Genomic DNA, 12,867 nt, shown 5'->3' on the forward strand with positions numbered 1-12,867 from the left:
TTTACAGTTGAGGAAACTGAGGTGTCACATGGCTAGTAGGCATCTGAGACTGGATTTGAACGGGTCTTCCTGACTCCAGGTCCAGTACTCTATCCACTGCACCTCCTAGGTAAGGTGGGTCTGATATGATAAGAAGACCATCACTGAGAATTTTCCTCTGTCTTGCAAGTTGTACATCCCCAATAGAATGTAAGTTTCCTTGAGGTCAGAATCTGTTTCATTTTTGTCATTGTATTCCTAGCACCTAGCTCAGCATCTGCTACATAGTGGACACGGAAATATTTTTTCAGTTGAATTGAGAAGGCACAGAGGGTCTTGCTTCCCTGACTCCTTACTGGTAAATTCCCATGGAGGCAGTGTAGTGCAAGGGGAAAATACACTCACCCTAGAGTCCGAAGAGCTAGGTTCAAATCCGTCTTTTGATGATGAATATCTATATGACCTTATGCAAGTCACTTGGGCCTTAGTTTCCTCATCTATAAAGGGATGAAATTGGACTTTATGACCTCAACTATAGATGCACAATCCTACAAATGGGTGGAAGCCAAGTCAATTTAAACAAACATTTGTTATTATCTGCCGGGCACTGAGATACAAAGAAAATCCAAACAGTCCCTATCCTCAAGGATCTTTCAACCTAATAGGGGAGACAATAGAAGGTATGTACAAGATAAATTGGAGAAAATATTAGAGGAAGTCATTAGCATTAAAGGATTTTGGCTGAGTTTTGATGGAAGCTGGGAGGCAGAGGTGAGAAAAGAAGGGATTGCAGGCAGGGGGGACAAAGCAGCAGGTGTTGATAAGAAGGCTAGTGGGGGAGCTGATCCAGCAGAGAGAGCCGAGCAAGGGCAGTTGGTTATTTTGACCCTCTGCTTACTGCATCTTGGCCGTAGAACTCCCAAGCAAGGGCCCGTCCCTTCCTCAGCAGAGGATAAACACAGATAGAGACATGGCACTGTGATATTGCCAAAAGAGCCCATCTCAAAGTCAAGACAAGACCTCTGTTCTAGGGCTAGCTCCAACATTGCTAGCATGTGGCCTTAACAAGTCAGCCCATTTCTCTGAGTTTAAGGGTAACATACTTGCCTGGGCTCCACACAGCGGGGTGCAGGGGCCAAATGATATAAAGCATGTGTGCTAATGGGAGGAAATGGTAACCAGAAATAATTAAAATGGTAGAGAATCTGCTTCCTTGCAGTAACATAGGCAACAGGGGGAGGGTGGCTTTGAGGATCCACATTAATAGGGCTTTGAACCTTAATCTGCTATTTCCCTTCATGGGGAGCATCATTTAATGGTGACTATGAAAAGTTAGTCTGTAAGCTTTGCTCTTTTTCTCCAACATTTTTCTTGCTTCAAATGAGCTTACATTTACATTTTGAAATATACATGTTTAAATACATACCAATCGAATGTAAAGTAATTTTATGGTAGCAGCTCTAGTCTGTCAGTCAACAAGCATTTCCTGAGCTCCTCCGTATGAGGAGGTGCTGTGCTAAGGACTGATGATACAAAAAAAGGTTTAAAAGATCATCCTGCCTTTGAGGAGCTCCCAGTCCAGTGCCAACACCCATGTACAAACAAGCCCTGGAGGGGATAAATTAAAGAAAGCCAGAGAGGTCAGAAGGCAGGGATGGGGAGAGACAGCATTCTAGGCAGAGGGGGCCAACCAGGGAGATTGCCAGGAGTCAGATGGAATGTCTTGTTGTAAGGAACAGCAAAAAGATGAATGTCACTGGATGGCAGAGTATGTGTGTTTGGCAGGGAAGGCAGGGGTGGGTGTAAGGTATAAGAAGACTGGAAAGGTGGGAGTCAGGCAGATGATGAAGGGCTCACAATGCCAAACAGAGGATTTTGTATTTGATCCTGGAGGTGATGGGGAGCCACTGGAATTTATTGATAGTGGGGTTTTTTTTACATTTTTAAAATATATTTTAATTGATATCATTTGTTTTTACTTCTCTTGGATTTTCCCCTATACCTTTCCTCTTTCCCTTTCCCAGAGAGCCATCCCTTATAACAAATACTTTTTTAAAAAATAAAGATTAAGAAATGGAGAAAAATCAGTAAAAAACCAATTGACACATCAGAGACACTCATGGACCCTGACATCTGAAAAGGAACTGTAGGGGCAGGGAAGAAGTCTTATATTTATTTTGCAGCTCATCCAAAGGCAGCACCTGCCTTAAATTAAACTAAATACTCAGGTTGCATAATCAATATACTAACTATACATCTCATGTGTTCCTTAAAACAACAGCATCATAGCCTTAGCATGTCATCACTGCCAAGGTGTACTTTTAATTTTCAGAATTAAACCCAAACTTGGCCAAGAATTTTTTCTGTGACTGTGGGAATGACTCATGGTAGTCTGTACGGATTGGTCACCAAGCCAGAGTCCGACTTCCTGCTGAGTCTGGTGCTGAGGCTTCTTTACCATTATATTATTTTCCTACCCCCTAGATGGGGATTTCTCCACCAAAGAAGAGCTCAGCTTAGCCAAGGGCTAGAGTTGCCCAGGAGTTTTTATGCTGATCTCCCTGCCACTGACCCCCTACAGTTCCTCCAAGACCCTGGCCCCATGTGAAGCGTTATTCCAAAAAAGGTCAGTGCTATGTTGGGCACTGTTAGAAGAGGATTAGAAATGAAAATACAGATACGTTTATCCTCCCTGAGTGTCCATATCTGGGATGCTTGTGTGTCGAGGTCTAGATGGCATCCTCAGGCCAATTGTGAAGAGATGAAGGAGGGGTATGGAGAAGATCACCTGAATGATCCAGGGTTTGGCATAGGGCTGCCATATGACATGATATTTTAATGGAAATATTCAATATGGGAAGATGGCATGAGAAGAGTTTTGATGAAAGCCTGGGAAATCATGAAAGGGTAAACACAGAGCATAGGAGCTTAGATTTAGAGAGGGAAAAGGACTATGTATATGATCTACTCTCATTCCAATACTATACAAATAAGGAAATAGTCCCAGAGGAGTTAAATGACCCACCATGAAAAAATACATGATAAGTAACAGCAGAAGAAGCATGAGGTTAGGGGTCAAGAGACCTGGATTCTGGTCCCAACTTGACCATTTATTAGCTTGAACAAATTATTTAACTTCTCTGAGATTCAAAAAGGAAAATAGTTCCTGCCCTCTCCGCTTCTCAGAACCAAATTAAGATGATGTGTATGAAAACACTTCTCAAAATTTTAAAGCACTAGCCTGATATCTAGTTTTTATTATTACTTGTTACCCTAATAACTTGATACCTAATTACTTGTTACCGTAATTGGTTGCTGGGAGAAAACTCTCAGGCAACTCTAGACCTTGGCCAAGCCAGATGCTTCCTTTGGTTGGAGTTGCACCTTGGAGCAGAGATGACCTTGGCCAGTTTCTTGGAGGCTAGCAGAGCATAAGCTGTAGGGAGTTCTTCCCATGTTGGAAAACTTTTGAATATTAGGTCCTAGCATTAGACTGTGTCTGAGGCCCAGCCTAAGAAGAGGGAGACTTGCCGCTGGTAGACTGGCCACTAGATGGTTAGTTATTTGGCAATGATGACCCGTGAAACACCCTTGAAGGTTAACAGAGAAGTTTTTATGCTAATAAAAGCGTGCCTTGTGTTACACAGTCAAAAATACAGGTATGGAATTAAAGGGTGGGACCCAGCAGAAAATATAAATAACTTCAAAAAGGCTTAGATAATGAAAACACATTCCTATATCACTTTGGGATTACAAAGCACTTTCCTTGTAAAAAACCATAGGAAGTAGGGAGTGCAAGGATTTTTGCCCCCATTTCATAAATAAGGAAACTGAGTCTCAAAGGAGTTATTGACTTGCTTATGGTCACATAGTAAAAGTTGGAGCCAGAATTTGAATCCCTTATGTCCAGCACTCTTTCCATGACCCTTGTCACGTGTATCGGGCCCTGAGCCCACTATTTACCTCTCTAGAAAGAGGGAGTCACCCATCAACCGTGTTACAAGCCAGCTAGGTTTGTGATTTCTCTGATTTTCACAGGTCCTTTTTTTAATTACACAAAGGGTTCATCAGCTTTCACTAAGGTGAACCAACACTAGACCATTTTGTCCACACTCTACTCCTGGGCAGAATGGTTTGTATCAGGTTGTAACAGGACACATTAGCACTTATCAAAGTGGAAGGGCATCCACTGACATGCTCGCCAACAGCCCAGCTTCCACCAGAGTCCTTGGTTTCCTTCTGCCATCTCTTTTTGGTGTTAAAAGCCATAGAGAAGGGTTGCATGGGCACATAAATGTAAAGGGTGAGGTGAATGGTGCATGGTCCAAAGTCTCGACTCTCTGTGGGTTTCTACCCAAGCTACTATTAGACAGAATCTTAGCTTGGTTTCCATTCATTCAGTAAACATTGACTGAATATGTGCTTTATGCAAAAATCTAGTGCTACACATTGTGAATGCTGGAAAGCCGAATAAGAATGATGGTCCTTGACCTTCAGGGGCATATAAGATGGACCCAAGGTTTTATTAATGGTGGTGCTGCTGCTGTTGATGGCCAGACCATCAGTAGATGGTCTGAGGCTGAGCTGCACAAAAGACCTTCAAGATCATTTGCTCTAGTCCCCACAATTTGCCTATAAATGGGCCCAGAGAGATTAAATGATTGACCTACAATAACATAGATAATAAATAACAGTGGAAAGAACATAGATTAGCAGTTAGGAACAGTCAGACAGTCTTTTTTTTTTTCAAAATCACTCCTTCTTTTCAAGTGAGGTGTGAAGTTCAGAATAGGCTGAGACTCTTCCATATGTTCAGATATTAGAAATATTTTCTCCACTGGCTCTCTTTGGATCTCCCTGACATGGATCAGCCCCTGGATCATAAGCTATTTCCTCCCTAAGCATGCATTTTCTTACATGACTTTCCAGTTCCTTTGCTGCATCTGCTGAAGGTACCCAGTTATGGATGGGGTGAGGGTGAGGGGCAAAAAACATGGATGAACCACATGGTCATTCTGCCCCTGAGTAATTGAGACTGAATAATTACTATAGGGGAAGTCTATGATGTAGGGTCCCTGGGAAGAACAGGAAGGGTGGCTCTGCTCTTATCCCCAGTGCCCTGGCCTCTGATTACCAGAGTTGGGAAGTTCTTACAGGGCCCTGTGGAGTAGATTTGGGGTTTGATTTAGCACCAAGAGGAGACAAGGTTTGAGTTGCCATTAAAAGTGGACCTTGGATGAGTCTGTGTCATGCATGACATTGCTGAACCAATGAAGTAACCAAACCATAAATTACCCAGCTCTTTCCTTTTGCAATAGGCAGCATGTGCTAGATGGGGCTCCTAAATAGGTAGGGAGGGAAGGGGAGAGAGAGACAGAGACAGAGAGAGGGAGAGAGAGAGACAGAGGCAGAGACAGAGACAGACAGTGAGAAGAAGAAGAAGAAGAAGAAGAGAAGAAGAAGAAGAAGAAGAAGAAGAAGACGAAGGAATAAGAAAGGAAAGAAGAAAGAAAGAAAGAAAGAAGAAAGAAGGAAAGAAAGAGAGAAAGAAAGCTTTAGAAAGCACAGCCTTAGGGGCCAGTTTGTGTGCTGTGTGGGTTTTTAGAGAGTTTTGCTCACAATCCAAAAAATAGAAACTTCTGCTTATAAATGTGGAAGGTGAAGTCATCTCTTGGATGTTGTTCAATAACCTCAGGGGAGAGAGAAAACAGAACCACCCTGACTGACCTCCAAGGCCAAAGCTGTTCTATGAAAAGTCATTTGATTCTCATTATTTTTTTTCTACCTACTCTTCTCTTTATGCCAGCCTTGGCAAATACTTAACTCTTCACCAGCTTTCTTCCTCATTAGCTCCCTCCCTTTACCATGGAGCAGCCTTATGGATGAAGTCTTCATTTTTACTTTAAAAAAATTTTATGTAATGTGGTGCCCGCCCTTTCTACTTGGACAATGCCTCTGACCTTCTCCTTCCAATCAGCAGGACATGTGCCTGAGGCTTTACACTGAAACATCTATATTTTATTGTCCTGTTCCCCGGTGACTGTTTATGAGGAGACCATTGGATGAGGTTAGGGGTAGAGTTTATGGTCGTTCAGTAGATTTCTCTCTTTCTCTTCTTCCCACCCTTTTTCTTCTCTCCCCCTGGACTCCCCGCATTCCCCAGCTCTTTTTGCACTTCAGTCCCCGACACTCACTGCATTAGCACTGTTATCTGACTAACTATATCAGCCCTGGTTACTTTCCTTCCCCTTGCCATTCCTTGAATTCAGAACCTTTATCCGGCTACATGCAGATAGACCAAAGGATACACAAAGATGAGTCAAACAAGATGTCATCTCCCTCAGATTTACTGTGGGAGTGACAAGATATGCAGACTAAGAACAATAACATAAGGCAGACGGTTAAATAGAAATATAAACGGAGTACTATGAGAGCTCAAAGAAAGAGATTGTTTTTAACTGTGGGAATAATAGGAAAAGGATTTTGGAGGCAGCACCCCTGAACTGGGTCTCAGAGTATGGGTAGGAATCGCACAGGTGCTGAGGGAATTGATCCAGGCAGAGGAACATAGCCAGGGAAAGTATAGAATGTGCAGGACCCAAGATTAGCTAAAGGAGAATGGTGGAAGGGCCTTGAATGCCAAGCTAACAAGTTTAATTGAGTGTTAGCTATGTTGCTGATACAGCCACGTAGGGCATGATTCCTGGGGCTAGTAAATTAATATTTCTAGTGTCTTTAACCTGACCCCATCCACATAATAGAGTCTGAAGGGGATATGTTAAGAGTTCATTTCCAAATGTAAGAAAGATTCCACTTTCTGAACATAAGGCCTAGGGCAGGGATATTTGACCACTTGAGTCTAGTCAATGAAAGTTAGTTTCATAGCTACAACCTGTGGTTATTTCACAAGATCCCTGCTACCTCTGGATAAAGGAATGCTGTGGGCCTTACTAGAGCATCAAGGGATTGCAGAGGTCATGGACATGAGAAAGTCCTCCCATCCCCCAAAACTCCCCCCACCCAAAAGGCAAAAAGGTATTGTCCATTTTCTTTCTGTCTCCTGGGCTGGTGATGTTTGTCCAAGCACCTAGGACAAAAAGGGTGCTTTCTAACTAGCTGATATTAGAGAAATCAGCCTTGCCCATTACTTTATAAACCTTTAAACACTCTATAGAATATAGACCCTATGAAGATGCGTGAATGCCAAATGCTCAGTTCACCTGATGAGCTAGGAACTGGGATGGTCCCAGGGAAATTGCCTTTGTATTCATCCGGTAATGCTGGTTAGCTATTCAGTTCCCCTGGCCCGTAGCCCACTGAAATATTAAGAAGCTTAGCTGATCTATGGTATTTGAAGAAGTTCTTTTTTAAAATAGTGTTTTTTCCCCCAATTACATGTCAAGACAATTTTTAGCATTCATCTTTACAAGATTTTGAGTTCCAAATTTTTCTCCCACCCTCCCTCCCCTCTCTCTTCCTAAAATGGTAGGATATAGGTTATACATGTGCTATCATATAACACATATTTTCGTATTAGTTACAGTTGTAAAAGTAGAAATAGATCAAAAGGAAAAAACACAAAAAAGAATAAAGTAAGTGAAAAAAGTATATTTCAATCTGCATTCAGAGTCCATCAGTTCTTTATCTGGATGTGGATAGCATTTTCCTTCATGAGTCCTTTGTACTTGTCTTGGATCATTGTGTTGCTAAGAAGAGCTCAGTCATTCATAGTTGATCATCACACAGTGTTGCTGCTACTGTGTACAATGTTTTCCTAGTTCTGCTCTTTTCACTTTGTATCAGTTCATACAAGTCTTTCCAGGTATTTTCTGAAATCTGCCTGCTCATCATTTCTTATCGCACAAGAATATTCCATATATTCATATACCACAGCTTATCATGCCATTCCCCAATTGATGGACATCCTTTCAATTTCTAATATTTGCCACCATGAAAAGGGCTACTATAAATATTTTTGCACATGTACATCCTTTTCCCTTTTTTATGATCTCTTTGGGATACAGACCTAGTAGTGGTATTGCTGGATCAAAGGGTATGCACAGTTTGGTTGCCCTTTGGGCAGAATTCCAAATTGTTCTCCCAGAATGATTGGATCAGTTCACAACTCCACCAACAGTGCTTTAGTGTCCCAATTTTCCCACAACCTCTCCAACATTTATGTTTCCTTTTTTGTCTCTGATAGGTGTGAGGTGGTACATCAGAGTTGTTTTAATTTGCATTTGTCTAATCAAAAGTGATTTAGAGCACTTCTTCATATGCCTATATGTAGCTTTGATTTCTTCATCTGAAAACTGTTTGTTCATATCCTTTGACCACATCAATTGGGGAATATCTTGTATTCTTACAAATTTGACTCAGTTCTCTCTATATATTTGAGAAATGAGGCCTTTACCAGAGATACTTGCTGTAAAGATTGTTTTCCAGCTTTCTGCTTTCCTTCTAATCTTGGTTGCATTGGTTTCTATTTGTGCAAACGCCTTTAATTCAATATAATCAAAATTATCTATTTTACATTTTGTTATGCTCTCTATCTCTTGTTTGATCATGAATTCTTCCCTTCCTTTGAGAATCTGGACGCTATACCACTCAGTGCATATATGTTTAGTATTGATATTATTTCATTATCTATGGTACCTTTTAGCAAGATGTGGTTTCCTTCTCTTTTAATTAGGTCTATTTTTGCTTTTGCTTTGTCTGAGCACAGGATTGCTACTCCTGCTTTTTTACTTCAGCTGAAGCATAAGATTCTGCTCTTACCTTTACTCTGTGTGTGTCTCTCAGCTTCATTTTGTCTCTTGTAAACAACATATTGTAGGATTCTGGTTTTTGATCCACTCTGCAATCCACTTCTGTTTTATGGGTCCCATTCACATTCACAGTTATGCTTACTACGTTTTTCCCTCCATCCTTTTTTTTCCTCTTGTTTGTCCTCTCTGTCTTTTCACCCTTTCCCTTCTCAACAGTGTTTCTATGATTCTATGTACCACCTCCCCCAGTCTGCCCTCTCTTCTGTCAGTCTCCCACCCCCTTTGCTTAATCTCCTCCCCTCCTACTTTCCTGTAGGGTAAGATATATTTATATATTCAACTGACTGTGTATATTATTCCCTCTTTGAGTCAATACTGATGAGAGTAAGGTCCAAGCAATGCCCATCTCCCACCCTCCCATCTTTCCTTCTACTGTAATAGGTTTTTGTTCCTCTTCTTGTGGAATAATTTGCCCCAGTCTGTCTCCCTTACTTCTGCACCCAGTGTACTCCTCTTTTTCATCCCTTAATTTTTTTATGTCACTCCCTCTAATTCATCTTATATCTGTATCCTCTGTCTATGTATATTGCTTCTAGCTATAATATTAGTGGTACAGTTATTAAGAATTACAAGTATCATCTTCCCATGTAGGGATGTAAACAGTTTAGCTCCATTGAATTCCTTATGTTTTCTTTTCATTTTTTTACCTTTTTAGGATTTTCTTGGATCTTGATATTGGAGATCAAATCTTTTGTTCATTTCTGGTCTTCTCCTTTTGAAAGTTTGAAATTCTTCTATTTCATTGAATGACCATTTCCCCCCTTGAAGTATTATGCTTAATTTCACAGGTTAGGTGATTATTGGTTGTGGTCCTAGCTCCTCTGCCTTCTGGAATATCATGTCCCATGACCTCTGATCCTTTAATGTTGCCACTGCTAAGTTCTGTGTAATCCCTGATTGTGGCTCCCCGATATTTGAATTGTTTCTTTCTGGCCACGTGCAGCATTTTTTCTTGACCTGATAGTTCTGAAATTTGGCTATAATGTTCCTTGGAGTTTTTATTTTGAGGTATCTTTCCTGAGATGATCAGTGGATTTTTTTCAATGCCTATTTTGCTCTCTGGTTCCAGAATATCAGGTCATTTTTCCTTCATAATTCCTTGAAAGATGCTCTCCAGGTCCTCCTTTTGATTATGGCTTCCAGGTAGTTCAATGATTCTAATATTGTCTCTCCTGGATCTATTTTCTAGGTCAGTTGTTTTTCCAATGAGGTATTTTACATTTTCTTCTATTTTTTTCGTTTTTTGGAATTTATTTGATTTACTCTTGATGTCTCATAGAGTCATTAGTTTCTACTTCCTCATAGCCTTTCTCTCGTCTGTTTTTCTGTTGGCCAATATGACGCTAGATATGTAACATTGGATCTCATAGGTACCTGTTAGTTACCACATCAGCCCATGTCTGGATTTCATGCTAAGAAAACAAACTGGAGTAGAGCTTTTCCTTCTGCCAAAGAAACTGTGCTTTATTTCCGAGTACATAAGTTCTGTCTGTCTCCCCACAGAGCCAGCCCAGCCACAGACACCCACACAGACTGTTTTCTGGCTGTGTCTTGACCAGTGAGGCCAAAATGAGCAATCAGTTTAGGGGGAAGAGAACTCATTCTTTTTCTTAGTTTTTCTTTAATGCCTAAGGAGCCAGCTCTGGCTGGTAGAATGTGCTATGTTTTCCTACATTCCAGTAGAGCACAGAGAGCTTGTGCTGAGTTTTTTGGGTGCATTAAAGCTTATCATGAAGTCTCAGGTCTGTGATTCATAGCAGGGAGTTCTTAGGGTAGGAGAACCATAAGAGGGCCATCTGATCCATCCCTTTCAGTCATTTATGACAATTATCAAATCTTTCCAAAAAAATTACCAGCCATCAAGCCCAAATATGCTAATCTGAAAGCTATCAGAAAGGTAACTATAGAATGTAAGTTCCTTGAGGGCAGGAACTGGTTTTCATTTTGTCTTTGTATCATTAGCACCCACCACAGAGCCTTGCATAGTAAGCACTTAATAAATACTCGTTGAATTAGATAAGTGTCTACATCTTAAAAAGAAGGGAAGGAAGGAAGGAAGGAAGGAAGGAAGGAAGGAAGGAAGGAAGGAAGGAAGGAAGGAAGGAAGGAAGGAAGGAAGGAAGGAAGTCTGGCTTCCAGAAGGGACATCAGGCATTTCATTGTCTTATAAACTCAACAGACATCTTGAAAGTTGCCTTATACCAGATTACTCACCATCTTTCAGACAACTGTGTTATAAAGTGTAAAGAAAACTAATGAGTTGTCAATGTCTTACCTCAGTTTTCATCTGCCCTGCCACCTTGCATCGTAATCTTATGAGGATCAATTGCAATGAATGTTTTTGGTTCTTTGAAATGTGTGAAATGCTACACAGGTGTCCAGATTATTCTCATTATTAACTTTTCCTTTTCCCATGTAGGTGGAAATGCTAGAACGGAAATATGGGGGCCGTCTCATAACCCGCCATGCAGCCCGAACCATCCAGACAGCATTTCGTCAATACCAAATGAACAAGAACTTTGAGCGACTTCGGAGTTCTATGTCAGAAAATCGTATGTCACGACGCATTGTGCTGTCCAATATGAGAATGCAGTTTTCTTTTGAAGGGCCAGAGAAAGTCCATAGCTCCTACTTCGAAGGGAAGCAGGTCTCTGTGACAAATGATGGCACCAAACTTGGGTCTCTGGTCCAATCCGAGTGTGGTGACATCGTGGAACCAGCAACAATGAAATCTCCAGCTGCCTCCAGTGACTTTGCTGATGCCATCACAGAGCTGGAAGATGCCTTTTCCAGGCAAGTAAAGTCCCTTGCCGAGTCAATAGATGATGCCTTGAATTGCCGTAGTCTGCATGCTGATGAGGTGCCAACCTCTGAGCCTATCAGGAGCCGAGACCTGGAGCGGGAGAGCTGTGGGAGGGAGCTCAAACCTGCCCTCCATGGCGTAGACCATCGAAAGCTGGACGAGATGACTGCCTCCTACAGTGATGTCACCCTGTACATTGATGAGGAGGAGCTCTCCCCGCCCCTTCCTCTTTCTCAGTCTGTGGACAGACCGTCCAGCACTGAGTCGGACTTAAGGCTGCGGTCTATGAACTCTTCCCAGGAGTACTGGTCAATGACTCACAAGGATGACAAGATGGACACAGACACTAGTTGCCGGAGCACCCCTTCCCTGGAACGCCAGGAGCAGAGGCTACGGATGGACCATTTGCCTCTGCTCACCATAGAACCCCCAAGCGATAGCTCTGTAGACCTCAGTGATCGCTCTGAACGGGGCTCACTAAAGAGGCAAAATGCCTATGACCGAAGCCTTAGCAACCAGCAAGGGAGCCCCAAGCACGTGCCCCACGGGATCCCCGCCAAGATCATCCCCCGGGAGGAGCCAGAACCTCGGCATCGACCCCGGCCCATCGATAGTCACTTGGCCATCAATGGTACTGCCAACAGACAGAGTAAGTCAGAGTCAGATTATTCTGATGGTGACAATGACAGTATCAATAGTACCTCCAATTCTAACGACACAATAAACTGCAGCTCAGAGTCCTCCTCCCGGGACAGTTTGCGGGAGCAAACTTTGAGCAAGCAGACCTACCACAAGGAGACTCGCAACAGCTGGGACTCACCAGCCTTCAGTAATGATGTCATCCGGAAGCGCCATTACAGGATTGGATTGAACCTCTTCAATAAGTAAGTGCACTGCCATGGTGCCATGTCTAAGCTTCCATCGCTCTTGTGGTGTTCTTTTGGCTGGTGTATAAAGTGGGGGGAGAGGAAACAACTAGAAATGGGAATTGAGGCAGGACAGGACCACTGAGTGTTAGCCAGGACTGGCTGAAGGATGTTCAGCTTGGAGATGAGAAGACTTTAAGAGGAACGTAATAGTTGTCTTCAGGTATTCAAAGGGATGTCACATTGAGACATTAGATACATTTCTTGTCATCTCAGAAAACTGGACTTAAAAAAAATGGAGTTGACATGGCAATGGGGCAGATTTTTGTTAGACAGAAGGAAAGACTTCTAACAATCAGAGGTACTCAAAAGTGCAATGGGCTGCCTCTGA

The 12,867-nt window shown here is 42.1% G+C and overlaps 1 protein-coding gene across 1 annotated transcript in view; it reads left to right on the forward strand.

Moving 5' to 3' along the window:
• Window positions 1-12,867, forward strand: part of IQSEC1 (IQ motif and Sec7 domain ArfGEF 1) — a 103,521-nt gene that overhangs the window by 32,356 nt on the left and 58,298 nt on the right. The window contains 1 exon segment of the mRNA XM_036738888.1: window positions 11,227-12,494. Within this exon segment, the coding sequence (XP_036594783.1) occupies window positions 11,227-12,494 (1,268 nt within the window).

Source organism: Trichosurus vulpecula, chromosome 9 (assembly GCF_011100635.1).
Source record: "Trichosurus vulpecula isolate mTriVul1 chromosome 9, mTriVul1.pri, whole genome shotgun sequence".
Lineage (NCBI taxonomy): Eukaryota > Metazoa > Chordata > Mammalia > Diprotodontia > Phalangeridae > Trichosurus > Trichosurus vulpecula.